At 46.5% G+C, this 15,874-nt stretch overlaps 1 protein-coding gene across 2 annotated transcripts in view; it reads left to right on the plus strand.

Annotated features, from left to right (window-relative positions):
* The window catches only part of inpp5a (inositol polyphosphate-5-phosphatase A), a 119,209-nt gene that overhangs the window by 30,941 nt on the left and 72,394 nt on the right, over positions 1 to 15,874 (plus strand). For both annotated transcript variants that reach the window (XM_028423466.1, XM_028423465.1), the window contains exons 3-4: positions 6,116 to 6,216; positions 6,403 to 6,490. In XM_028423466.1, coding sequence (XP_028279267.1) covers positions 6,116 to 6,216; positions 6,403 to 6,490 — 189 coding nt within the window. The remainder of the gene's footprint in view (positions 1 to 6,115; positions 6,217 to 6,402; positions 6,491 to 15,874) is intronic.

Here is a 15,874-nt window from a genome sequence, read left to right on the forward strand (position 1 = left end):
CAACACGCCGCCTGCCAGGGGATCCCGGCCTCCATGTTGTGGTTGACATTGACGTTAGTAGATATCATGAGAGGTGTGTGTGTGTGTGTGTGTGTAAAATGTGTCCTGTTACGGCTGTTGAGGAATTCTGTTTGCACTGTGCTGCAGGAGTGTGTGTGTGTGTGTGTGTGTGTGCCTGTGTGTGTCCTCTCTGTGTGTGTGTATGTGTGTGTGTCTCTCTCTGTGTGTCTGTGTGTGTGTGCCTGTGTGTGTCTCTCTCTCTCTCTGTGTATGTGTGTGTCTGTGTGTGTGTTTGACTGTGTGTGTCTCTGTGTGTGTGTCACAGTGTCTGTGTGTGTGTCTGTGTGTGTGTCTCTCTCTCTGTGTGTGTGTGTGTGAGTGGTGTGTGTGTGTCTGTGTGTTTGACTGTGTGTCTCCGTGTGTGTGTCACAGTGTCTGTCTGTGTGTCTCTGTGTGTGCCTGTGTGTGTATCTCTGTGAGTCTCTGTGTGTGTCTGTGTGTGTCTGTGTGTGTCTCTCTCTCTGTGTGTCTGTGTGTGTCTGTGTGTGTGTCTCTGTGTGTCTCTGTGTGTGTGTCTGTGTGTGTCTCTCTCTGTGTGTGTCTGTGTGTGTCTCTCTCTCTGTGTGTCTGTGTGTCTCTGTGTCTCTCTCACTGTGTGTCTCTGTTTGTGTGTCTGTGTGTGTCTCTCTCACTGTGTGTCTGTGTGTGTGTGTCTGTGTGTGTCTCTCTCTCTGTGTGTCTCTGTGTGTGTCTGTGTGTGTGTCTGTGTGTGTCCTCTCTGTGTGTGTGTATGTGTGTGTGTCTCTCTCTGTGTGTCTGTGTGTGTGTGCCTGTGTGTGTCTCTCTCTCTCTCTGTGTATGTGTGTGTCTGTGTGTGTGTTTGACTGTGTGTGTCTCTGTGTGTGTGTCACAGTGTCTGTGTGTGTGTCTGTGTGTGTGTCTCTCTCTCTGTGTGTGTGTGTGTGAGTGGTGTGTGTGTGTGTGTGTGTTTGACTGTGTGTCTCCGTGTGTGTGTCACAGTGTCTGTCTGTGTGTCTCTGTGTGTGCCTGTGTGTGTATCTCTGTGAGTCTCTGTGTGTGTCTGTGTGTGTCTGTGTGTGTCTCTCTCTCTGTGTGTCTGTGTGTGTCTGTGTGTGTGTCTCTGTGTGTCTCTGTGTGTGTGTCTGTGTGTGTCTCTCTCTGTGTGTGTCTGTGTGTGTCTGTGTGTGTCTCTCTCTCTGTGTGTCTGTGTGTCTCTGTGTCTCTCTCACTGTGTGTCTCTGTTTGTGTGTCTGTGTGTGTCTCTCTCACTGTGTGTCTGTGTGTGTGTGTCTGTGTGTGTCTCTCTCTCTGTGTGTCTCTGTGTGTGTCTGTGTGTGTGTCTGTGTGTGTCTCTCTCTCTGTGTGTCTGTGTGTGTGTCTCTGTGTGTCTCTGTGTCTCTGTGTGTGTGTCTGTGTGTGTGTGTAGCAGAGGGAAGGAGCAGCCTGCAGGCAGAGAGGTGTGCCCCTGTGTGAACCAGGCCTGTAGCTTCATGCCAGCTCCGCGCTGCTGCCGGCTGACGTCATGGAAAGAAGCACCAGACTCTGAACTCTGTTCAGCTGGGAACAACCGGCCGGAGTTAACTACAATCAGCCACGCTGCGCTCGCTCACCGTGATCCCTCTGCGCACACAATACACTCACTGTGTCCTCTGATCCGTCCGTTAGCCTCCTGCTCTGAAAACCTTTATGCATGTTTCACTCAGAGACAAACCGACCGTCCTTCCCTCTGTTTAATATCTTTGGAAGTCTTCACAGGGACGTCCTTCAAATACCTACACACACTAACGCACAACGCCACCTTTCACACAGTCCCTCTGCAGGTCTGTGACAAAGTGGTGTCACATTGAATCATGTTTACACACGCTGTTTTTTCACACTTCTTATCAGGAAGTTGAAAAGGGTTAGCCTAACCTGCTAACTGCAAACACCTGATGCAACATTTGTACACTTTGTCTTTAACTCTCAAAGGTGTGGCCAGTAAGCGAGGCTAACACACTCTGAATCAGACGGTAGGAAATGGTTAACCTAGCCGTCAGATGTTAGCCCTGTGAAGACCTGATGCCACATTTGAGCCACTCAAAAATCTGTGGCTAGCAAGTCTACATGTTTCATACCCCAGGACTTAGCATGCTAATGCTACCTCTGCCACTCAGAGGTTGTGGGCAGCGAAGCGGTTAGCCTAGCTTGCTAATGTGTGCGCCGGCTGCAGCATAGTGCTGGTCCATCCTCAGCTGCTCTGCACACCGGTGCATGCACCATGCATCAGCTGCTGACTGACAGGCCTGGAAGGGAAGCGGTCTCGGTCAGTTCCAGTGTAACATCCTGGAGAATACCAGAGAAAAGGCGCTCCCGCTTACGGCACACTTCAAAGGCGTGTGCGCTCAGCGTTTGATCGGCTCGTTGTGTTTTGATAGAAGTTTTCTTTTTGGGCAGATGATGACTCACACATACAGAAATGACAGCAGGTTTGTGTTGTCACTCACTCAGGTCCTCGTTAGACAGCTCTGATCCCGCTCTTCCTCACGATGTGTGTTTCATGTCTGTGCAGTAACTGTACTGAACCTCGGAGTTCTGGATGTGGAGTTGGCTCAGAGGCTTATTTTAAATAAATGCAACACATGTTTTCCTGCCGACACTTTATCACAGACGTGCAGCAGGTTGTGTAGTTTGTGTAGATGTTTGAACCACGTCACTGGGATGAAGACTTCCACAGAGTGTCAGGGGTCAAATGTCAGGAAAAAGCTATAAAACACCTTTGAATGAGGACGTCTGGTTCCTGAGCCAGACCTGCTCCTGATCCTTTAAATCTGTAACCGCACCTGATGTGACCGAAGGAGCTGCAGCGGCTTTCTTTGCCTCATTTCCTTCCTCCCGGTGTAACCCTGCATCAGGACTCTGTCTCGGGATTTCTCGGTCATTTACACGTAAGCAAAGCAGCTTTATTTGCATCACACCGCGCTGGATTTGCATGGGGAACGTCCCTGAGCCGTCACAGGCCAGCGGTGCTGTCAGGTCCCCACGTCCAGCCTGTGATCTGTGGACTGCAGAGACGCACTCTGCTGAAGGTCATCAGATGGTTCTCTGATCCAGTCTGATGATGATCCGGTGCTTATCTGACTCCAGATTACATCTGAAAGTCCAAATGTTTCCAGTTTTTTGTCTAGCTGGAGCTGGACAGCGGACAGACGTCCTCTCTGATCCTTCGGATTACTTCCCACCTCCAAACAGGAACCATGAAATAGGACTCAGGCTCTCCTCATTAGTTCTAATCAGAGGCCGTCTGTGAGTACTTGGACATATCCTCTGACCCTAAAAACCATTTAAAGAAGCCAGTTTTAATATGATGCCATTAAGTCCAGAATGAAAAAAGAAAAGTGAAGTGTTTACAGTCACACTCTGAGAGTCTGCTTCTGTCCCAGCGTCTGTCTCAGTCCACATGCTTTCATTGCTCACTGTTCACACACTTGAGGACAAGTCTCACTTCAGTGGACACTTTGTTTCAGCTCCATCTTCTTTTATTACAACCTTTACTTCAATGGGCAGCTACACTTGAAACTCTGAGCCCCCTTGAATGCATCATGTGTGACATCCAGAAAAAAACATCCTTAAAATATCACAAATTATTTTGCACATTTTTGTGCAACCAGGAAGTCATGATAGACTCACATGGGGCCTAAGACCCCGTTCACACTGGAGAAATCAATCCAGGCCGTATCTGGATATATCTGGATTGATTTCAATCTCAGAATTGGATCTAGCTGGATTGGCTTACATCTGGCTCAGGTCTGAACGCAAATGCGGCTAGCGAATCCCGCTAGCCGCGTGATACTTCCGGTTCACGGGTCGTGTACAAAAGCCGTATGTAAACAACCGTCGAACTACGACAACTTTGGCCAGAGTTTATTTTTCGCAGTCCTACCGCGGCCTGAACGGACTCTGTATATTACAAGGCGCCACCTAGTGGTTTGGAGGACAACATACAAGCCTGGAAGCTGGATTGAGCGCGGACACGTGTGTGTGATAGCCAGATTTGAAAATAGGTGTGAACGTATCCAGCTTAAAGGCGATCTGGATTCAATCCTAGCTGGACTGACGTTCTCCAGTGTGAATGGAGCCTTATTGTCAGTGTTTGTAATATTAATTCCCTTTTAATGGTTTTAAAGCAGACAGACAGATATACGGACTGTCACATCTTTTGCCATAAGTCACCTTCTTCTAAGTAAACTAATGCAGAAGCTTGCGGTGTCATCAGTGTGCCTTCACTGTTTACACACTGTGTGTGTCTGCACACATATTAGAGTACACATTCCAGCTGAGGAGTTTCATCAGCAGCGCTATAAATCAACATGTTGATTAAAATGCTGCACTCGGTCATTCTGAGGCGCCGTCATGTTATTCTTTGTGGTCTCTGACGGTTGTTTTCGGGGCCTGTGTTGTGTTGTCTTCTCTGTAAATGACTTCAGTGTAGGTAAATAACGACTTTGACACTTTGACAAATATGTCACTTAGACAAACGGGAGTCAGACGCATGAAGTCGGATCATGGAGCGAAGGAGGAGGAGCCACACCTCCATTTCAAACAGCAGCATCCTTGTGAGGGTGGAGAACGCTCCCGTGTGGCGGCGCGCTCTCTGTCACAGCCGCTGACGGCTGTTTGGACAGAGACAGAAACGCCTCTGATGCTGTTATGCATCATGAAATCAGACAATATTTGGCCTGTCAGTGAGTCGTCATCACTGGAATGTCAACAGAATTTCCTGTTAGAGTGAGAGACGCTCTGAGGCTTCCGGTGAAATGATCACCTGGAACTTTACACCTGAATTTACAGCCCATGAACACACACACACACTGGAGTGTGACCTTTTTCCACAGTGAGTCGAGAGGTGCTCTAATCTTTCCGAGTTTGCGCCCCTGTAGGTCACGGCGGTAAGTGACAAGCCATAGGTTGATGGAAAATCCATACAGTTACTGCCATACATTACTTTTATTTGATTGGAACTGTAGTGAGCATAATGCAACGTGTGGGAGGTGAAGCATCAGCCACCGCCGCCCGCCGCCCTGTGACACTGATGTATGGCCCCCCGCCTGCCACCCTGTGAGTGCCGGTGAGTGCTGTAAATCAGTCGGCGGCATCGATTCTCCATCAGGAGTCAGAGCTCCTGTGACACGGCGCTCACAAACACCAGGTCACCTGACTCCAGGCCCGCGTCAGCTCGCAGGACGCGGTGGCTGTTAGCGCTTGTGTTAATTACACTAACGTCCTCCTGTTGTGGCCTACATGTGCGTGCTGCGTTCAGTGAAACATGCAGAAACGTAACGACAGTTACAGTAACGTTATGACAGCGAGGTGCAGCAGCACTCAGAGTGACCACCAGCAGAGGCTGAGGGCAGTGGGATCAGCCCGGCAGACATCCTGGAACACTTGCAGTTGTCGTTGGTGTGGTTGGTTGTCATCGCTGATGGTGACGTGTGTGTGTGTGTGTGTGTCACACCCTGCTGTACATACAGAGCTGTAGGCACATCCCTGATTGAGGATGAAGAGTAGGATGAAGAGGAGGAGGAGGGGGAGAGACGTTTAGCTTGTGGAACAAGCTCGCTAAGTGCCTTCTGCCTACATTAGTGAGGCACTTTGTCTTGTGTAAATATGGTAGCGTGTCACTTTGGAAGAATTGTGGACTCATAGAAGTTTCACGCCTGCCTGAATAATTCATGACAAGTTCTGTATATAGTGAGTCAATGTGCTGCAGAGCTGTTGGCGCTGTTCTGGATCCATCCTGTTCTGGCTGTGTGAGGTTACTCTGGAAACTTTATTAAAAAAACCTTATGCACTTGTATTTCAAAGGTGCGGTTATGCTTAGTTGCCAAACTTTCCAATGGTCCGTGAAAGCACCACGCGTTAAAAATCTCTTAAAAAAAAATACAACAAATTCTGGTGCAGCTCGGCAGCCATGGTTGACTCACATGTGACCAGCAGTCATGTGACAAAGATCCAGCGAGTGCTTTGTCTGTAAAGATGCACATGGTTAAATATGATGACATCTGTCATGAAGGGTTAAATGGATGCTGTCTGACGCTCTGTCCTCTTCCCTTCACAGACAGTTCAGACACACAAGCCTCACTTCCTGGCGGTGCACTGTCAGGAGGTGGGTGGGAAGAACTACGAGGCGTCCATGTCCCACGTGGACAGTTTTGTGAAGTGAGTATCGTGCTGATCATTTTTGCTCTAATTGCTCTGTGGTTACACTCTCTGTGATAATGGAGGATCTGTTCTGTGGAAACTGAGCCGACTGCTCCCCCCACTGGTGGCAGCAGAGCTGCACTGCCAGTACAAACTGTATGACTGACACCTGTGTGTCTGTGTGTGTGTGTCTGTGTCCACCAGAGAGCTGTTGTCCAGCGATGCCATGAAAGAGTACAACAGAGCCCGCATCTACCTCGATGAGAACTACAAATCCCAGGAGCATTTCACAGTAAGTGCTGCGCAGATCACCGCTCTGTGGTCCTGTTCATCAGCCAGAAGCAGAATCAGGCTCAGGCTTGGTTTTGATTGATCTGGTCTGAGTTAGCTTGACATGTTTTATTATGAATAGAGTGGTGATAAGATCATCAACAGCTGCTCGCCCCAGTTACTATCAAACAAAGCTCAGATTTAAAGGTACATTTCCCAAAATTTGAATGATCTGTCTACAAGATGATCCTGATGCAAAGCAATAAGTAAAGATGGCAGACATTACTAATGAGTGATGATATCGCTGCCTATCATCCCGCTCTCTGTCCTGATACCACAACTGCAGCAGCAGCAGCAGGTTCAGCTCCGCCTTGCCATCTCCTGTCTCTCCATCAACTCCCGTCTTCAATTAAAGCCTGAAAACGCCTAAAATAACAACTGGGACTTTTAAAAGTCATCCCAAAGTAAAATACAGAAACACGTCGGATTGTCAGACTGGGAGTCTGCGTTTGTGAAGACATTTTTTTAAATATAATTCTTAAGGTGTGGTCCTTGTAGCTTCACTTTCTGTGACGGTAAATGCGTCGTTGTGGGTCTTTGTCTGTTAAATGAGGACACAGCAGAGACATTCTGTGGTTGGTGTTGCACTGTGTACAGACAGTGTCACACGCTGCCAGCATGCAGTAAAGGCAGATGGCCACAAGATGGCAGCAGAGATTTAGAAGTAAACTCTGCTAAAGGTTAAAACCTCTTCATTAATGATTAATCAGAATTATATTTATTCCTTGGTTAATTGAAGGAAATATGTTTACAATTTTACATATTTGTAAATGTATCCTGTAAATGAATGTAAATATTACAGTAACATTCATTGATAAACTTCATATAAATAACCAGGTTCATTCATTTTCACACCACTGAAGTGTATGAGATGTGACCTCTGCCTTGGCCTGTGGGTGAAGCTGTTATTTTACATGCGGCCTCTTGGGGGAGCCAGACGCTCAAACTTCACACAGATGTCTTAAACCATGTCATTTTTTTCAGGCTCAGGACTCAATAAACAGATACATCAGGTTATTATCTTACAGTATGGCAGGACTATAGAACACATGCATACATGGACAGGGTTGTGGTGTGGGCCCAGGTTTGGCCCTGGTGTGGGCCTGATGTGGCCCTGGTGGTGTGGGCCTGCTGTGGGACCTGGTGTGGCCCCGGTTTGTCCCTGCTGTGGGCCTGATGTGGCCCTGGTGGTGTGGGCCTGCTGTGGGACCTGGTGTGGCCCCGGTTTGTCCCTGCTGTGGGCCGTGGTGTGGCCCTGGGGTGGTGTGGGTGCCAGTGTGGGCCCTGGTTTGTCCCTGCTGTGGGCCCTGGTGTGGCCCTGGTGGTGTGGGCCTGCTGTGGGCCCTGGTGTGGGCCCTGGTTTGTCCCTGCTGTGGGCCCTGGTGTGGGCCCTGGTGTGCTGTGGGCCCTGGTGTGCTGTGGGCCCTGGTGTGGACCCTGGTGTGGCTCTGGTGTGGTCTGAGTGTGGCCCCGGTGCGGGCCCCTCGGCCCTCGGTCTGTCTGTGATCACTGAGCTGCAGCCGGCTGTTTCTCGGCGTTATCAGCACGCTACGCTGCTCCTCCACAAACGCTCATAAATCACAGCTCGCTCGAGTCACATTTGCTCTTTTCAAAAGAATATTACAAACATTGGCCTTTTGAAAATATAATTATCTGCCATTTCACATAAGCGCTGCTAATATCCGGCATTATGAGCTGTTTATTTAATGGTGTTTGTCTATAGATTAACCTTTTTTTTGTTGTTGTATTTTCATTTCCATCAAACAGAGGCAGCTCGGCCGCTCTCTGCGAGTCAGTCAGTGGAAAGAGAAACATCAGATGTGCTTTCTATGATGTTGATATTGAAATGCTGGCGACAGTAAATATGAACAGACTCTCCGCTCTCTCTCTCACACAGGACTTGCCATTTAGCTTCGATGACATCACTCATATTTGTTTTCTCAATCTTCGATTTTGTGCTCGGGGGATAATTGTTTGTTGTCTGACTCGCCCGTCGATTCTCAGATACGTTTTTCTGGGTCCACAGATTCCACTTTGTGTGTCTGTGTGTTGTTGTGTTTTAGTGTGTGTGTGTGTTGAGCGCCTGTGGAAGTGAATGTTTTGGATGACAGGGAGCGTAGTTATGTAGCGAGTGTGTGGTAAAAGCCTGTGAGATTGTTTACATGCCTGTCCTGTGTGAGGGAGAGTTTGCACTGCATTCCTGGGAAATTTATTGTGTGTGTGTGTGTGTGTGTGTGGATCAGATAAGATAAGATAAAACTTTATTAATCCCGAAGGAAATTCTTGTGCCAGAGGTACAATGTATCTTCTCATATAAGCTGATTTATTGAAAACCTCATCATGCTTATGCCCAAAAAAATCACAAAACAAGCAGCTAATCTGAGATTATGTACGTACATATTGTATGTATCAAGTTAGGAGGGTTTTCACAGCACAGATGAGGATTTAATCTCTGATTTGTAAGAAAAAGAATTTTTGAAAAAAATAATTTTAAGCAAAAATAATAAATGAAGAATTCCTCTTCCATGTGACACCTTTCTCCAGCGTTGTGTGGATTAAATCAGGGCTTGTTAAAGGTGGGCCTCCCCTCAGCTGAGATGAGTATCCATGAGATTAAAATTATGTAATTAAAAAAAAAAGTCATGAATTTATACATTTATGAGTCTGCGGAGAAACGAAACTTCCTCTAAATGACATGACACACTCGACTCACTGCTCGTATTATCAGCCGATATCGATCTGGTTATAGATCAATATTGGCTGGATATATATGGATATGTTTTGGTATAAGAAAATATTCTGGACCATTTTTTTACAGTATTAAAATACACTGAATAAATAAATTCTACCACAATTTAACTCACCATTTTTTCTTAATGTTTTTGATAGGGATGCACAATATTAGCAGCAAGAGCTGCCGTAATGATAAAATATCAGCTGCTAATATGAAGAATTATCAATAATATACACACGACGCAAATTATATTATTATATAAATTATTATTGTTGTTGTTATTGTTATAACTGACATAACCCAAAACAGAATAGTAAACTAAAATAACTCTGAAACCACCTTCAAATAGCTTTATTAAAAAAATAAATAAACGATCAATTAATCTGTTATATTATAATAAATACTACGAGCCTATATTGTTGAATTTACTGGTGTGAAATGCTGCTGTTAAAGTTAGATTTATTTCTTGAAATTAAACGTTCATGAATAATAAAAATACAATTAATCAATTTAACACATAACAATAAAGAAAATCTGAAATCTGCAGATATTTGGACGGAAACTGTTTTTTATTGTGTCATAATTTCACTTCATGAACGATATGTAATGCCTCGATGTTAAATCTGAACAATATGGCGAGCTGGAGCTCCTCCTCTTCCTCCTCTTCCTCCTCTTCCTCCTCTTCCTCCTCCCTGAGGAAGGCAGCTTGACTGACACCCCCCTCCACCTCCCCTCCGTACTGCAGAGCGTGGCCCGGTGTTTTACAGCCCTGTTTAAGGTATACAGCAGGTAAAATGTCAATTAGGAAGGCCCGCCCTGATAACTCAACTCCCAATCCACTTGTTCTCGGCCATTAATATTTATGGTGGGCCCGGCCCTGCAGCTGGACTGATGCTGCTGCTTCCTGTCACACACAAACACACAGCTAGCACCGTCACACGGTGTAATCACACTGTCCACAGACAGTGACACACACACAGACACACACTCAGCCCTCAGTTGTTTCAGGGCATTTTAATGGGAAATTAAAGACATCGCTCATGTCTGTGGTCTGCAGGACAGCAACCAGAGGATAAATCAGGCTCTGCAGCTTGACAGGATACCACGCCCTCCTTTTACCTTGGTGTGTGTGTGTGTGTGTGTGTGGACACTGTATTAGAGAGCTGGATTTGAAGTAGAAGTTCAGAGGAAGTCACTGAAGCTCCATAAACTGAGGCAGCATCATGTGTGAGGAGCCGCTCACAGCAGTGAGCATGTCAGCTGGAGTAATGAATAATAATGAGTGAGATTCTGCTGATAGTTATGAAGTCCATGAAGTCAAAGCTGTAATAATAGGAGAACACACACTACATGCCAGAAAGTAAAGTGCTGATAACAACACTTTAAAAACTGCTGCAAAGGTCCATGAAGCATTCGATTAAAAAAAACAGGGTTCCCACTAAAATCCCAGATAAACACGGTGGGATAGTTGTGTGATATTTTGATGTTGGTCGTGTCATTTGTTGAGCTTCATTTATTGACGTGTCACATGTCAGCGTCTGGTTCCATTCGGGGCAGAAACGATGTGAAGGGTGCAGACGAGACTGTGTCAGAGTGAAAGGCACAGCTTCAGATCTGTGCTCATGGCTCCTGCAGTGCAGACAGCTCCCCCAGGTGTGGTCTGCAGCAGGCTCGAGTCACCCTGAGAGACGCCCTGAAACTTTGGTTTTCTATGGAAATTAAACCGAGCATAGGACCAGTGCTGCTCTGAATATGAAATAAGGACGTATGAGTTAAAATAAGCATCCTGATCATGTGTTGTTTTTGCTTCTGGTTGAAGCACCGCTGTGAAAAGTGTGGAAAAACAGGAGCTTTATAATTCAGTCCGTGTTCATTATGATAGTTTTTATGCTTTCCAGCACCAGCTCTGTTGTTGTTGACTTGTTGGAGTGTTTTTCCTCATGATGTGTTTAATGTGATGAAATCATGTTTTTTTTAACATGATCATATCATATGATCGTGATGCATAATCTTAACCTGTGTTTTTAAAGTCTAATCCCATCCACAACTGAAAATTAAACTTCGTTCTTGCACGCACTGCCAATATCGTCCAGCAGGATGTTTCATCGAACTTATTGCCATACATCAGTTAAGGGGACTTCAGCCTCTTAGTTTTAATACTGTGACTATAATCCTGCAGAGTTCAGGATTATGGGTCGTAGAAGGACGTCTTCCAGTTCTGGAAAGGTTAATTTATCTAAAAGTAGACGTACATCCTGTGGACAACAACAGGTTAAAAACGTCCCACTGTAATTATTCAGTGATGAATCGGTGTCTGGTTCCTGTCCGTGCTGCGTTCAGGTTCCTGCTCAGAGCTTGGCCTCGCTCTGTTCAGGAGGTGAGTTAGTTTAGTTTTTCTGCTGTAACACAATCATCAGCAGGAATTTATGAACACTTAGCGTCGCTGCATGCTGACGGGGCTCCAGTGTGTGTGTGTGTGTGTGTGTGTGTGTGTTTACAGTATTTACCCAGAAATGCTCACATTTATCGCCATTTTTCCTTAACTGCGTCCTCCATCACTGCCTTTTTTTTATGACGAAACAAAACCAGGATTATTCTGCAGGAAAGTGGGGTCACGGCCTCCTGGTTTTACACACAGAGGTTAACGACTCCTCCGCCTCAGAGGTGTGTGTTTAAAAAAAAAGAAAAAAGAAAGAGCACATAAGCAGGTTAAAATATTGAAATCTAAGAGAGCTCTTATTTCAATATGGTGAGAAGCACGCCGCCGGCCGAGGCCACTTCAATGGAGTAGATGTCAGCTGGGTAATATGGCCGGGCCATAACTCTCCTCGGTCATCACTCATACTCTCAGGGGCAGACATAAGTGCATACACACACACTTATGGTGACAAAGCCAAATAAACACACACACACTCACACTCTGGACACATGTTGAGCGACAATCAATGAATCTGCCATCAGACATGTGAGTTATGAGGTGGAGAGAGTGAAAATATTTTGACTGAAAATGTAGATATAATTAATGGATTGTGTAAAGAGGTGGAGGGGTTGATTCTACAAATCCAGATTATCACACACTGCTTCTAAAGCATGTGTGTGTGTGTGTGTGTTTGGAGGAGAGTAAATCAGTTGTGTTAGAGGTGGAGGTGTTGTTGTTGGTGGTGGAGGGTGGCGGGGTGTCTCCAGCCTCAGATAATGATGTGATTCCAGCATGAGGCGGGCTGGGTGTACCTCGCCACCGTCCATTATGATGTGCGGCCCCCCCCAGCCACCGAGGGGGCAGAGTGAAGGTGAGCCTGTCATATCGATCTTTTTAGTGCTAAAATATGAGCCACTTTACTCTGCTCCCCGGCGCAGTGATGTGAAAAATAATAACTCGGACCCAAATTAAAAATATTGATCGCTGAGGAGGTGTTGAGAGCAAATAAACACCCTCTGAAGGATTTTTATCCCCCCCTCCTCTCCCTCTCCCCGCCGCCTCCGTCCCTCGGTCTTGTCCCGGGCCCCGCCCAGAGATGAGAGAGGGCCAGGTCGGGGATGGTGGAACTATAAAAACATCTCAGCGTGCTCGGTGGTGCTCTTTATTGTTCTCAAACACAAATCAACAAGCAACCATCTTTTCATAATCTGGCATTAGCTTGTTCGGATCCCCCCCACCACCACCACCACCACCACCACCACCTCTCCACCCTCCCCTCCATCCGGTCCCATCTCCCAACAAGTCATAATTTTTTTGCACATCCAAGCTGACTTTTTTATTCCTTCCTGCCGTAACAGATGAGCTGACACCAGGCCATCAAACGGGTGGGAAAACAATTGCCACAAGGTTAATTTTATTGCCTGCTCCATGCATTTGTGAGCAGGCGGGAGGTGTCCTCTGCCCGGGTCCTGATGAATGGCTGCACCGAACGCAGGGGGAGGAGAAGGGGGGAGGAATGAAAATGAGAGGGGAGAGGCCAGCGGCACGGCGAGCCGGAGTCCTGCCGCCCCCACCTGAAATTGAAATTTTTCTGACATGCTCAAAATTGGTATTCTGATATATAAGAGAGGAAATGTTCCATTTAGTTTGATGATGAAAGCCGTCATGTGTCCCACATCGCATTTTACGACACCCACTTTATCTCATACATCCGGAGAAGGTTAATACCCGCACACCCTAAATGGCGGATGTCAGATTGTCCAGAGCCTGCAGGAAAATAAACTACTTAGTGTGTCTACATGCTGTCGTAATACTTGGCTGTCCCGCTCGCAGTGCTATTGATTGTCCACAAGGACGTTTGTTCTGTTTTGGGGGGCCGAGGCGGGGATGAATAGATATTTGATGGAGCGTGGCGAGCGAGGCCAGACCAGTATCTGCATCTCAGTGCTGCGTCAGTGTGGATGAGAGCCGGGCTGAGGGGAGAATCACATGCTGCCTGTTGACATCAGAGAGAGAGAGAGCGGGGCCCGAGCTGGCGATATCTCCTCTTCCCCACTTGAGCCGTGTCCTCTCGCTGAAAGCTCACTTCTGTCTGCTGGCTTCAGGCCCTCACCCTGCGTGTGTGTGTGTGTGTCTGGTGCAGCTGATACAGGGCTCTTTCTGTGCAGCACTTCGTCCATACCTATTGATTCCTCCTCCGCCAGCAGCTATAGTTGCTTCATTTGCATGGCCCAGCTGACCCGGGCCGTCAGTGGCCATTATATTCCCATTAGCTAATCTCTCAGCTTTGATTTCCATAATCCTCTGTCTATTGAGAGCCCTGCTCTCCAAGGAGTAAAAAGACCCCCACACACACTCTGCACAGCAACATAACACCTTTAACATTGTGTTATTTGGCATTTCATACTTTTATTTAAAGCCACCTTTTAATGTTGATGCAAAGATAAAATGTTTAAAGGTAATTTATCCATACATGTTATATTATCATTAAGTGTCACATCAAAATGTGCAGTAATTCTATTTATAATGTCACTAAGGACCCGTTCACACTGGAGAAAGTCAGTCCAGCCAGAGTAGGATTGAATCCAGATCGAACTGGATACATTCAGACCTATTTACAAATCTCACAAACATATGTCCGCGCTCAATCCATCTTAATCCGGCTTGTTTGCTGTCCTCCAAACCACTAGGTGGCGCCTCGTAATATACAGAGTCCGTTCAGGCTGTGTGTGCATTGTTTGTGTCCCGTGTCGCTCGTTCTTTCTTTTTTTCGGTTTAAAAAGCAGAAAATAAACTCAGGGCAAAGCTGTCGTAGTTCGATGGTTGTTTACATACGGCTTTTGTAAGCGACCCGGACACTGTCCCCGTGAACCCGGAAGTATGACGTCACTAGCAGGATTCACTAGCTGCACCACCTGCGGCCTTTAGGGGCTGGCTCCCAGTCCCCAAAGACCTCCATGTTATAACTTTACAGCAGAAATGAACACTTCCTGGTACAAACACAGTTTTCTGACAGCTGTAGAACTGTAGTAGTTTTAGTAGAAGATAATTCTTTAGTAGTCTCACAGTGAGGGGGGTATAGATTATTGCACTGTAGTAAATTAAATTAATTATGTAACTATGGAGATTAAACTGCTTCACATTGCACATGAGACAGAATATCAACAGGTGTATGGGTGTATTTGGATTCACCTGGAGTTTAGGTGATGCTAAGATGCTAAGCTACAACAGGCGGACAGCAGCAGTGTTAGCTGTTGTCAGATGTTTCTGACATTTTGAAAATGTGCAGACACATTTGTCATTTTTGGCATCATTTTTCGATGTGCAGCCACAGTGAGTGTTAGTCTCACCTGCTGACCATTTATTCATTTCAAGGCTCATGTTGAGGTCTCGTGCAGAACCCTGTGGGTGACGCCACAGAAGGATTGCAGTCAAAGTGCTGGGTGTTTATGCAGCGTTGCTGATCGTCTTCATCCCTCCTAGAAGAAACACCCAGTGCGCCAAATTGCCCTTAATCACCCTCAGTGGAGTTCTCCTGGAGCGATTGCTTGCATTGATCAAAGAGGCTCTACCAGCTACCACCCACCCTCCACCCTTGACACCCCCTCTTCTCCAAATGAGCTGATAATTAATAAGGGCTGCCTCTGCTAACACCAGCCAGCAGACAGCATGATGGATCGGACAGCTCGGATACAAACCCAGACGCTGCCAAGCTTTCCTCCGGCCCTCTGGGCGTCCTTTAGCCTGCATCATCAGGGATGCACGGGAGCACCCACCCTGCTAATTAAATCCTCACAGGTTGCCCTTGTTTTTCAGCAGGGATGCTTTCTGTCTCTTTACTATTGGCATGTTTTTAATAATTCATGGCTGCGCGGCTGAGGACAGGGGTCGGGGTTGTGTTACACTGTATTTCAGGGCTTTAATAGTCTTCACAATTCATTTTGTTGCATGTAAAATGGACTTCAAAAAGTTTCACTATTTACCGTCTGATTAAACGTTTCTAAACACGCACCTACATCCTGAATTCCGACCACGCAGGATAAAGATGGTGCACATTAATAATTATTGGACAATTCTTATCATTCATCTGAAGCAGTCACACCACTGTGGGACATTTGCTGCAGAGCTGCCAAATAACTGCAGCTCTGCATGATTTCCTCCAGCTGTCACCGCCGAGGCGCTTCCTGGGACGC

This window comes from Parambassis ranga, chromosome 15, assembly GCF_900634625.1.
Source record: "Parambassis ranga chromosome 15, fParRan2.1, whole genome shotgun sequence".
In the NCBI taxonomy this organism is placed as follows: domain Eukaryota; kingdom Metazoa; phylum Chordata; class Actinopteri; family Ambassidae; genus Parambassis; species Parambassis ranga.